General features: G+C 35.3%; 1 protein-coding gene across 2 annotated transcripts in view; it reads right to left on the bottom strand.

Moving 5' to 3' along the window:
- LOC113233010 (cyclic nucleotide-gated cation channel alpha-3) overlaps window positions 1-11,491 on the bottom strand; it is a 75,961-nt gene extending 64,470 nt beyond the window's left edge. For both annotated transcript variants that reach the window (XM_026467943.1, XM_026467944.1), the window contains exons 1-2: window positions 11,307-11,491; window positions 8,623-9,120 (exon numbers count right to left, since the gene is read on the bottom strand). In XM_026467943.1, the coding sequence (XP_026323728.1) occupies window positions 8,623-9,120; window positions 11,307-11,379 (571 nt within the window). In that variant the 5' untranslated portion in view covers window positions 11,380-11,491. The remainder of the gene's footprint in view (window positions 1-8,622; window positions 9,121-11,306) is intronic.
- Between the last annotated feature and the right edge of the window lie 1,546 nt (window positions 11,492-13,037).

Here is a 13,037-nt window from a genome sequence, read left to right as displayed (position 1 = left end):
TTATGAAAAGTGGCAACCCTACAAATGTCATTTTACTCCGTCTTCAAAAAAGACAGACTATAGCACGTCGATAAAATGGTAGCATTGTAGTTTACGTTGTAGCAACAATAGCACAAGAAACTGCGGTAAATATTGAAGTGAATTGTGGACACGAAGCGACCAACGATTGTCTGAGGACCTCTCGGTCAAACGCCTGTTACGTTACGAGCGAATCTTTGTTCCGATCTTTGTTCGACCTTAACACTTCATTGAAGCATCAAGAGAGCAATTTTGAGTACCAATTGACATTATTTACTTTAAAAGGTCCTTTACTACGTATTATTAAAAGGGAAAAATAATTATACTAATGAAGTGTACGAAAGCTGCTACAGATGGAATTCATATAGAACTACAGGATTTTGCTTTATGAGACTATTTTTTTCGGATCTCAACCGTGTATATTTGTTTATTCATACAAACCAACGTTTCGGGCTCTTTACAGGCTGACAGCCATGCCATGAGAAACCAGTCATGCCGGAAACGGGTCCAGTAAACGTATTAAAGTATACGCAATTTAGATCTGAAAAAAATGTTTAATTTCCAATATGGAACACTCGCGAATACCGAAGAACTCAACAAGTACAATTTTATTATGGTTTTGTCTCCGTCCTCTTGTATAACTACTATGTAAAATTAATTTATGAAAAATGATGCCTAAATTCCGAAATGAATCAATCATGAGAAATTTTCAAAACCGCTAACTCATCTTTCTTCTAACTTCGCATCAAGTGTTTCTCAACACGTTGCGGCCACGCTTAAAGTTAAGATTTATCGCCTTCTAAGTTTTACCTCTGAGATTATAGTCCGAGTATGTACAGTTTAAGGAAATTAGGTACAAAATTATGTGCCAACATAAGCAAGGACCCTAATAAGTGTAGCGGCTTCAACGCCTTTACACCAGAATATGCTACTGGGAAGTTTTAATTAAGCTCCGCTATGAAATGACGATGGAGAGTAGCTTGGAGGTTATTTTAATAATTTCGACGTTGCTGTTTTATCGGATAAATCTCACCTAAAGACCAAGTGGTTACAGCTAATCTACCTAATTAAACATCATTGGCCTTTGAATCTTTTAAACTAACGTCTCTAACCTAGACAACTAATGTGGTTACGTATAAATGGATTAATTTTACACCGACCGTATCGCACATGATTGGCCTAATTTGTCAAGCTATTTGGCACTAAATCCGTACAGCACTCTACGACTACGCATCCATTAATCGTCCTAGAGTAATTATCCAAACGCGATAAATGTCCAACTGGAGTTGCGTGCAAACTAGTCGATCGACTCATTGAGCGTAGAATGATACCTTCACAAAAAAAATACAATAACTTTGTGTTGTGTACCTGTAGCTCTTTGATGTAGAGTATGAAACGAAGTCAAAGGATATAATAATTTAAAATATATAGGTATAATATCAAAAGGGAATCAAAGTCATTTACCGGGAAAACATCATACTGCGAGCATTTTGACCTCTTTTTAACGTTGTTCGACATTTGTGCCGCTTAAGAGCTTGATTTTGAGGATCTCGATGTTCAAATTTACATTGTGTACGCTGGATGAGACTGATTTGGAAGATGAGCTTTTCTAAATTGATTCTGATCTAGATGTTCTGACTAGTGGTATGACGACATCCTTCACCGTCATCTCAACTTTTTACCATCCTCTTTTCTGATTTCTGGCAACTTAGGGCGCGTTCAAATTGGCCGCTGTTAGCCGCGCTGCAGCCGTACTGCAGCAGCGCTGCAGCCGCGCGGCGGCCGCGCGACGGCCGAGCGATTGTCACTTTTTATACAATTTCTAGCAGCGCTGCAATTCCAATTCGAAATCCAAGAATTGTGTCCGCCATCTTGGATTTAGAAATAAGTGCTATATATAGTGTATATATTCGTAATGAGCACCCCCAAATACCTCGAAAACGATACCCAACTTGCCATTATTCGAAAAATTGTGCCCGCCATCTTAGATTTAGAAGTGAGTGCCATATTCGTATTGAGCATTCTCAAATACCTCGAAAAGGATACCCATATTGCATTTTTTTTGAAAAATCGTGTCCGCCATCTTGGATTTACAAATAATTGCTATATTCGTAATGAGCACCCCCAAATACCTCGAAAACGATACCCAACTTGCCATTATTAGAAAAATCGTGCCCGCCATCTTGGATTTAGACATGAGTGCCACATTCGTATTGAGCATCCCCAAATACCTCAAAAAGGATATTGCATTTTTTGAAAAATCGTGTCCGCCATCTTGGATTTACAAACAAGTGGTATATTCGTAATGAGCACCCCCAAGTACCTCGAAAACGATACCCAACTTTCCATTATTTGAGAAATCGTGCCCGCCATCTTGCATTTAGAAAAGCCGTGTTAGCCATCATGTATTCAGATAACGCCATTCCCATAAGGATTACCAAAAATAAATTTTTGATAAGTCTTGGCAACCATCTTGGATTTAGAAATTAATGCCACATTCTCGATAAGCACTCCCAAACAACTCGAAAACGTCTATAATTCTCGTTGTCGATCGACAATGTCGATTATACGTTGTCGATTATATTAACACGTTCTGGTATTCTTTTTAATTATTTTTTTTCTTCAGTTTTAACAAAATAAATGAAAGTAACATTTCTTCGTCAGAATCCATCGTGTAACTGAGTCGAAAGATAAAACATCACTAAAAATTTGGTTGCACTTCAGCAGCGCGACAGTCGCGCGGCCGCTGCGCGGTTGTAAGGCGACCTCCGCGCGGCTGCAGCGCGGCTAACAGCGGCTAATTTGAACGCAACTTTTGAACGCGAATTTTAATTTCAAAATTTGAATCGTTCTCCAATTCTTTTTTCTTCGCTATTCTTGTATGTTTAATCTGTCGTCACTCCCATCAAAATTCTTGAAACGTTGGTTAGTTTGAAAAACGAATATACACGATTTATATACGAAAAAAAAAATTGTTTCATTTAAAATGGTTTCGTTTTAAATAAAGTTACGTAAGTGAATTTTTATTTGAACGAGAGCTAAATCCATTTTATATGTTATGATATTTCAAATTCGCAAAAAGCATTCAAATAAGTTAGTCTTGTTTCAGTGATCTATAAAATATTCCTCACTTGAAATTCAATTTAGATAGAGGGTTGAGAAATACATTTACGCTCCGATATGTTTGCACGTTCAAGTTGTGTTACTACACAAGTATACGTCACTAGTCATTTTTTTGTTATTAAAATTAGTGCGCATTTGACCTCCATCTCAGCTGATGGAAAGTGACGACGAGGTTGACGATGGAGTATGCACTTATATAATAAAAAGGGGTGTACGAAAGGTGTCTCCCCGCACGACGTATAATTTTTTTTTTTTCATGTACTTCTGGCGTACCCTATGCAACAATCGGCCGTATACTTTACGCCGATTGGCAAATCTTTTTATCACGATAGCAATCATAATGCATGCCCCGAGAAGAAGAACTTATATAGGTAATTTTGTTATACACCAAAGGCGAAAGTAAACTTAATAGGTCTATAGGGATCCAAATTGAAATTACGTATATTTGATTTTTTTACACAAACTTCAACTAAACGTGCTACCAACAACACCTAATACAAATTTAGAGCTCCTAATGATATCATTGAGGCGCCATCACCTTGTTACTACTGTGTGTATAAGTGAAAATAATATGATGTAGTATTTTATTTACGCATTTAAATTTTTGCCATTGGTATGTACACTACTTCTCCCTTATGCCTTATACTTATGCCTTAAAGGTGGTCTGGAAGAGCTCGCTCTTAGCGATAAGGTCGATCTTGCCCACATTAGTTCTAAATTGTCTATATACCGTTTTTGTAGGCGTATATGAGCGATACAATGTATCTATCTATTTTTTATTTACAAAAATAAAAGATATTTCGGTACACATCTTAACTTTTTATTAACAGCTCCTTATTAACAGCCTTTCAAGAATACTGACTAAACTATTTTTTTATTTATAACATAGTTGTATTCAGAATCCTCTAAATTTTATTATCAATGAAATATAGGGCTTTGCTTCGGTTAATAGAAACATTTGACGTTGGATAAGTATAGATTCGTCAAGTTTAGGCGCAAGATAGGCTTCAGTATTTTTCAAACCATCTTCCTGATGAATTAGCTGTTTTCGAGAGAGATCGCTCTTCACGTTATATTCACTGTACTGCCCTCGATGTCATAACGCATTTGTATTTTAGTAACTTTGAAATCAAAATTTGAAAATGTATTACGGAGATTTTTGCTTAACAATAACACTGAAACCAAATACGATGTAAAAAAACGGCTCGTAGGGTTGATCTCGTTTCGTACCGTTTGATTGAGATCTCTTTCGATGATTATGATATGTAAATAACTCAATTTCCCTAAAAATGTCGATTACGTTAATTAGTCAAGGAGGGCAATGTAACTTTACAGTCTGTCTTTTTTGAAAACGGAGTAAAATGACATTTGCAGGGTTGTCAGATTTTACTAAATTTTAAATAGTCATGTAGTTTTTGTCGACAGTTGTACAACAAGATTCTGAAATTTTGCCAAAAAACATTTGAATTGTGAATGTTACGACGTTCTAATAATTACTAGTTGCGTTGTAGCCTCTTCGTGATTATTTTGACAGTTGGCCTCCTAGTATTGAAATCTGTTTTTATTCATATACTTTTTAACAAGAACAAGCGGATTTGATTAACTATATTGAATTAAAATGAAAAACTTTAAAATATGTCTCCTCTGTGTATTGTTAACCCTTTGACCGCAGTGGACGCTTTAAAGCGTCTTAACTTGGCTGATACGCCAATGAAGCCTTAAAGCGTCAATGAGACCCTTTAATTTTGAGTTGAAATTAATAAATAAATATTAAGATATTCCTTCTGCTATTTGTATATTCTAGTTAAGTGTGGATTCACAGTTGCATATTATGTTCAGTCATGTTCTTCTTTGACTTAGGTGAATTGGGATAAGGTGGAATTACAACATATCATATCATATCGAAATAACATATCACATCACTATATGCATAGGCTTCGCGTCTAGGGAACGAAACTAGTTTTTATCAGTGGCGGTTAAATGGTTAATAGACATACTTCTAAATGCTTCGTATGTATGTATAAACTTACAAAAATTGCCAATTCACATGAACCTACAATGAAAATGAAAGCAGTTGGACGAATAATGGGCCGATGATGATGTATGTAACAAATTAGGCTATTTATTGCATAAACTTAACCAACATTCAGTCAATATTCAATAGAATATTTATCGACTGGAATCACTAGCTGCAGGAAGCGGGCAAGACTATTCCATAATGAACTGTTATTTTACTCCATTGTCAAAAAAAGACTACTTATAGATTTTTTTTACAATATCAAATGACGGAACGAACAAGTCGTGTCTGATGATAAGCTGTCCATAACAATTGCAGTGCCACGCAGAGCTCGCAAAGATCTGAGGGGCACTGCCACTGCGTCCGTCACCCTGAGGCATAAGTTGACAAGTCCTAAGTGCCTGTAATTTCACCATGATCACTCTCACATTCACTAGGATTGTTCGAAATGCGGACTATATTTAATTTAGAGATATTTACTTGAACTTAGAAACAGAGGCTTAGAAACACTTCAGCAAACTTGTAAGACTTGTAACCAATAAATACGATTACTATGTAGCATGCTACTGAATATTGATTAACGTTTAACACTAAAATTATACGACAATTAATGCAATCATGTAAATAAGGCTCGTACCGATAAAGCAATTATTACGTACACGACTAATATGAACAATGAAAACGATACATACGACAATTTCTTGTACAGGGTATGTTTAGTAGGAGTAGAGGTCCTTGTGAAAGAGTTCATCCAGGGAAGTCCTGTCACCTTACTTATTTCTGCCGCCAAGCGGTATTGTGAGTATTACTGCGTTCCAGTTTTGAAGGCCAAGGTTACTGGTGAAATTACAGTCACATGGAACTTGTCAACTTATGTTCCAAGGTGTCGGGTGCATTGGCAGTACCCTCAGATCTTTGTGATCTAAAGCTCTGAGTGGTACTGCAACTGTTACGGACAGACATGTCGCTTACCACCAGGCGCACGACTTGTTCGTCCTTTCACATGGTAACAAAAAAGGGTTATTTGTGAAATCCTAATAACCTCGCAAAACTATATTACTAACACCATAGACAACAACTTTTGTTCCATGACTTTTTGCAAAACAAAATAAACATACCAAAAATATTTATTTTAAATGTGTATTTGATGTTGGTACTTGGTAAGTTCAAACGTGCAAGCACCCTACGCCACGCCACCCCGCATACAGTTATCACCGTTGAGATGAGATCACCGTGAGATGTATTTAAATATTTTTTTCAATCATGCTCGGAAATATTTGCATTGCTTCCAAAAAATGAACACGGAAAGTTTGTCATTTATGGACCACGCCACTTCTTCGCGGTCATGAAAAGTAAGTATAAAAATACTTAAAAAAAAAAAGAAAATGGTAGTAACATTTAAAGTGTTTTGGTATTCTTTTGTTTTGTCGTCTTTTTTGTATTTTGGTCGCGGAAATGAGTGCTAGTGAGAAGAGCGATAACGAAAATACAGTAATAGATACACATTCAAACACATCATCAGAAGTTCAGCAGACTACTATTATTAATGTGCGTGGAAAAAAATAAAAATTTTTTTAGGAAGTGTTCTAATACGTCAAATATTACTTTTAATATTAATTAATATTGATAAAATGTTTATAGATTTCTTATAGATGGCGCTGCGACTAAAAAGTCGTTGAAAAACCAAAAACAAAGACACGACAATAAGCACATAGAAAAATTCGTGAGGTCCGCTGGGCTATTTCGTGGCTTAGTTAGTATATAGCGTCTGGCACGGTATGCTAGTAGACGCGGTTCGAGTCCGGCCGGATCGAAGGATTTTTTTCTAAGTGTTCGATCTTTGTATCAATAATTATAACAAACTAGTGGAGTAATTTCACAAAAAATAATTGGATATCAATTGAATAAAAATTTTAAATTAACATTTTTTTTTACTTTTTCTATTAAACATCTTCCTCTCTATAGACTTTTATTATTTGCTCACATTGTTTGAGAAAAATTCTATACATGCCTCGGCGGGAACGGGGATTGCTTGACTCGTATTAATAATACAAGGCCTCGCTGTCGCCCGTCCTTGTAACTCATACTCGACTGGCAATCCCTTACTTTCCGGCCTAAACAATAATGTATTATTATTTTTGTACGAAAGTGAATTTGATGAATTAGCTATTAAAAGTCATGAAATGAAAGTTCTTGTTTATGATGTTAGTAATATAGTCCTGTGAGGTTGTTAGTATTTTACAAATAACCCTGTATAGGCAAACTAAAGATCATGCATAGAAATGGTTGCCGTCATAATGAATGCCAAAGAGTTATCATTAACGTTTCACATGGGATAAAACATGAAACGAACCGTCGAATGGTTAACAAGGCCCACAGGCCTAAAATTACCGAGGTTCACTCGCATAATTTTCACTCCAAACTCATCTTTTTGAGTCCTCTCCAATGAAGAGGGTATTCAAAGCAGCGGCATACCTTTTCATCCTTTTTAAGGTTTACGAGCTACGTAACGTCTAAAAAATTTTAATTTTAAGTCTCACATTACATTGTAATCGAAATTTTAGGTAAACAATTTCACAGTTCTTAAATTTTAATAAAATAATTTTGGATTGATTGTAACCTGCAAGAACATTTTATGTAGCTGGGTAGTGAATTCCTGTTATATTATAAACCAAATAAGTGTCGTAACTCAAAAATGATGAAATTTATTTATTTATTTAATCTTTTTGCACAACACAATTATGTACAAATGGCGGACGTAATGCCATAAGGCATTCTTTACCAGTCAACCATTGGGCCAAACAGAAAAAAACAAAAGGTTGGTGCTACACTAAAACAGAAAAAAAAGGAAAAAATATATCTATTAATATATCACTAATCAAAATTGTATGGTTAATTTACACGGTATAAAATAGACGTAATACAGCATAAACATACTTAATATACTTATATAATAAACAATACACATAATATATACATATGTATAATATATAGTAAACATAATATTGCTTAATAATAGCCACAGCAAATTATGCATCTTGATGTAGCAGATTGTTCAAGAAATTGAGAAAACAGGATTTGAAATTTCAAACAAATCTTATTGCGAATAATGGAATTATTTTTATTTATACATACGTTTAGTTATCATAATACTATACAAAGAGGTGCACGAAAGGAGCCTCCCGGCACAACGTATCATTCCTTTCCTATGCATTTAGAAACAATCGGTAAATACAATAAAAAGAAGATTATTATAAATGAGAATACATTTATTGGTTCCATTCAGTACTTTTTGAATTTTCAAATTGTGTTTTATCAATTCCATCATTTTTGAGTTATTTTGTTTCATGTGCGATATCAGAATATAAGTTTTCCTTTACAAAAAGAAGCGTACGCGCGATCTACATAACAAGGCACAATATATAAAGACACAATAGCAAAGAGACAACAGAAATAGAACTTACCTATTGTCGTGAGCGCCAACGTGCACCAATAATAACTTTGCAAATACTGTTTCACAACGTCCGCCGTTTCTGTGTCATGATACACCCAGTTTTTACTACCGAATCCATTGTTTTTATAAATTATATGGTACAAGCACCCGTTCCAATGGAATATCACTAATAAATAATGAATTAAACTTGTCGATCTAAATAAGTTAGGATAGTTCGTGTGGCGCTCAGTGCGGTCCATGAAAGCCCAGAAGCGGTAGATTTTGACTAGCCGAAAGGAGCGCAGGATCGAGTTGAACCCAATGGAGAGGTAAAGGAAGTCGAGCGGCAGCAGACACAGGCAGTCAATGTAGAATGTGGTCGAGTTCATGTAATGCGCCCGTAGCTTGGCCGCGTCTGTCTGCAGCACACCGTCCTCCAGGTACCCCGTCCGGAAGTGGAATAGAATGTCCGCCAAATACAAAAAGTCCGAAAAGTAATCCAGGCAGAACCACACTATTAACGTTTCACCTGCAACAAAATAAAAACACTTTAATATTACAAAACGGTAACCAGGGGCCTACCACAACATCTTAAAACAATATTACTTTAACCTTACTTTACTTTTCGTACTATAACGCGCTTAAAGTAAGGTTATTGTAATGTTAAAACTATGATGTTTTATTGGCAGCTTTGTTACTATTCATTCACTCAGTTCGTACCATGACGCGACTTTAACATTAAAGTAATATTGCTCTTATGTCAAATTTAGCAAACTTAAAATAGTTACACGGATGCAGTGAAAACAATATTATTTTCAGTTTTATTGTCTAAATATTGATTTGTAATGATTAAAAGTTAAGTTGAACTTATTTATTTAAATATATCTCTTCAATATGTTGTTAATTTTTTATTTAATAGCACATAGGAAATAATTTCTCGTTAAATAGAAATACGCGATGTTTATTTCGTTCGCAAAATTATGACAGCGACATCTATGTGCTACTTGGCGACGCTAAAAGTTGACACTAGACTATAATTCCGAATTCACAACGTGACTATCAAGACTCAGATGATTGAAAACGACGTAATTTTAATAGATTTTATTAATACATACTGTTCCTTTTTTAACAGTCGAAATTCTCGGAATGTAAATAACATTGAGTACTTAAAAATTATACTACGATAAGACGATTCGGAACATAAAAAACAAAGAGATGGCATTATATAGTACACATAATGTTATCTCTTCCCTATTTTTAGTAAGGAAAGGAAATTTTGGTAAATCATTCGTTCTTTCACTGTGTTTTATACATTACTTGGTTGACAGGTTCGTCATGGTATGAATATTAGTAATATTATGAGAGAAGGGATTGGGTGCTGGGGAAACTCTTCGCTTTGCAATTGAGAGCTATTTAGCCATGGCCGGGAGACTATAATGAATATGGGTGAAATTTCAAAATGTTACCTTGCAAAGTACTACAATTTATTTGAAACACATTTAACTTCGAAAGCTATTTAAGAAGTAATTTAATTCTCTTCCGAGCAAGTTCGAAGAAACTATGCAGTCTGCGCAAAGTCACTGCAGCCGCCTCGCCGCACATCTTAGGTTACCATCTTAAATGAAGACATCTTTGCATAAGCCCTAAAGTCAACAATGAATTTTTATCGATTTAAGCACTCTGTTTTTCTATTTTCGAGTTTATATGATGCAAATGTGTAAAAGCGCAACATATCAATGGTTTTATTGTTTACATTGCGTGCATATATGGAGACATGAGAAGAAATTCTAGACTACAATAAAGTAATCCACTTATCACACGCATACATAAATGCATTTTCCATAAATATAAGGCTTACATTAGATCGTTCAGAGTCCCGGTCAAAATGCGAGTGGTCCTGAACCCGTCAGTATCTCTCACAATAAATATGGAGCACGAAATTCTTATCAACGGTATGTAAGCACCCTTGTAAATAAATAAATAACGCACAAACTCATAGCCCCTCACTAGGGAAACCCTGTCTCGCGGGTGCCATGGACACACACGTAAATTATACCCAAACTCATGAGAGAAATAAATGTAGGTCATACAAATATTTCTGCCGGCCTGGGAATCGAACCCGGGTCCTCTGCATAGCAGACCAGGACGGTAACCGAGGCTGTTATATAATATTCGCTAATAAAACTGTTTGTTTTTAAGCGACTTCAAAAAAAGGAGGTTCTCAATTCGACGATTATATTAGAGTCCTTATGTTGTCACTTGTGACTCATAATAATATACATAATAATTAATAATAAATTCATAATAAGTGTCTTAGTACAAATAGCATCCAAGTTTATGAAATGTATTACGCTTTTAAATTTGAAAATGGCTAACATTAGTTTTTGGTGAAATATAAATTAAGTTAATAAAGTTTTACGTTATCAAGATTATTTGGAAATTTCAGTATTACATTTGGTTGTTTCCATACTTTATTTGCACAAAAGTTTTCAGTAACTTATTAAATAACGCAGTAATTATTAGAAATTCAAAATTAGAAGTAGAATAAAATTTAAGAACGGTTTTAAAAGCTGGTGTAACAGTGTGCAAAATTCTTCACCTATATTACGCTTTACCTTTAAATTGAAAATGAATTTAAATTGTAAACATATTAAAAGGATGTATTTGAAAGGCACGAAACTAACATCAGAATGTCGTGGAACATAAGAGACTCACCATTAATTTCTTGAAAAGCGAACCTATACACTATGACCCAGAGGTTGTAAAGGAAGGCAAGCGAAACGACCATGGACCAGTAGTAACACAGCCTGCCCGCGGGGTCGAACACAAACGACCAGTGTGGCCCCGAGCGTAGACGCCCGCTCGCGTACGTAGACCGTCGCCTGAGACCCACTCTGCTGCCGCTGCAAATAAAACTGACACTGAAAACAGACAGACGGACACGTGAGTGGTCATATAAGATTCTGTTTTTGGAGTACGTTACATCGCCGTAATGTTTTAAGCAGTATTTTCGCGAAAACACGATTTTCTAATTCAGCAATAACGCGTCTAAAATTTCCCGCAAAGCTCCGGTACACGCGGTGGCACTGCGTGTTCGTTCTTGTTGACGTGCGTAGGTACCCCGGTCAGGAATATAACCACAAATTACGTAATCGTAAGAACCAATTAATTTCAACATTCTTCAACACACTCCTCTTCTAAGGTTACTTTCACTTTTAACTTAGAAGAAAATTAGTGGAATCTACAGTGGTCGTACAATCTCGTGGTTATACTGCTTCAGCCGAGACGCTAATAAAACGGGATTGAAATAGCGCTATTGTTATCCTGTGACGACATAATATATAGGGTTGGTAAAATATTAAATTCAACCTAAAATATTTTCTAATTTATGAAAATATGAAACTCTACGTAAATTATGTACTTTACGTTGCACGAACAGTCACAAAAACTTACCCAGTAGTTTGGCTACATTAATGAAATAACTTTCTTCAGAATATACGCTAAGATTCAAATTTTTTATATTTCGCATTTTTTCCTCGCTGTACAAAAAGTTCTCTTCAACATTTTTTACTTAATTTAATTTTACTTTATATTATAGATTGCACAGCAAAAAATGACAATTTAATTTTGGAATTTTTAATATCGATGGAAAATAGTAAGGCTTGAGAATGAGCAGGTAAGCATTTTTGGCATTTACGGCACACTGAAATATATTTAGAATTTCTTTGTCAGTTCTTTAGCATAATTAAAAATATTATTCTTTTGTTAATTGGTTAGAGTAGCTGACACGAGTATATTACATACGAGCCCATTAACGCTACCGAAGATGAATTTAAATTGACTTTATATGTATTACAGGATTGGCAACTTAGATTACCTATGCACATAAGGATTAAAGCAGGTGCAAATGTACGATATCGTTTGCTTAAAAGTAAAACCACATAACTGATATTTTTCACAAAAAATCTCTAAATTATGTACCTGTTGTAAGAAAATCACCATCTTTCTACAGATAAAACTCTCATTAACTTTATAGCTTTCTTGTTATTGAGTTTCACGTGCAGAAAGATAGGGATTAACTTACCATAGCTAAATAAATTAAAAACTTTTTGTTTAAGATGTCACTTATGTGGTTTTACCTTTAAATAGACGGTATGTAAGTAGAATTATTTGCATTAGTTGATTGTTTGGAATTGGCTCCGATTCAGCCGAGGGCCCGGGTTGTTGATAATTCCACTTGGGGAGTAATCGAATATCAGGTTTCACTACCTGAGGGCCGCAAAGATATCGATAGTGTGTACTATGTATCCAATTAATTTCCTTAATACAGAGCGTAGGCGCTCGCCCGCCTGATTGTGGTGCCAATAATGCCGCCACTTAGAAAGACGGCCAAACTTCGCTTTGAAATCTCGTTATAAATTCTTACTGACATTTATTCAATACCTC

The sequence above is a fragment of the Hyposmocoma kahamanoa genome, unplaced genomic scaffold, assembly GCF_003589595.1.
Source record: "Hyposmocoma kahamanoa isolate Upper Pololo Valley unplaced genomic scaffold, ASM358959v1 78, whole genome shotgun sequence".
Taxonomy (NCBI): Eukaryota; Metazoa; Arthropoda; class Insecta; order Lepidoptera; family Cosmopterigidae; genus Hyposmocoma; species Hyposmocoma kahamanoa.
Note: the sequence above shows the minus strand (reverse complement) of the source record. Positions and strands in the feature narration are given on the sequence as shown.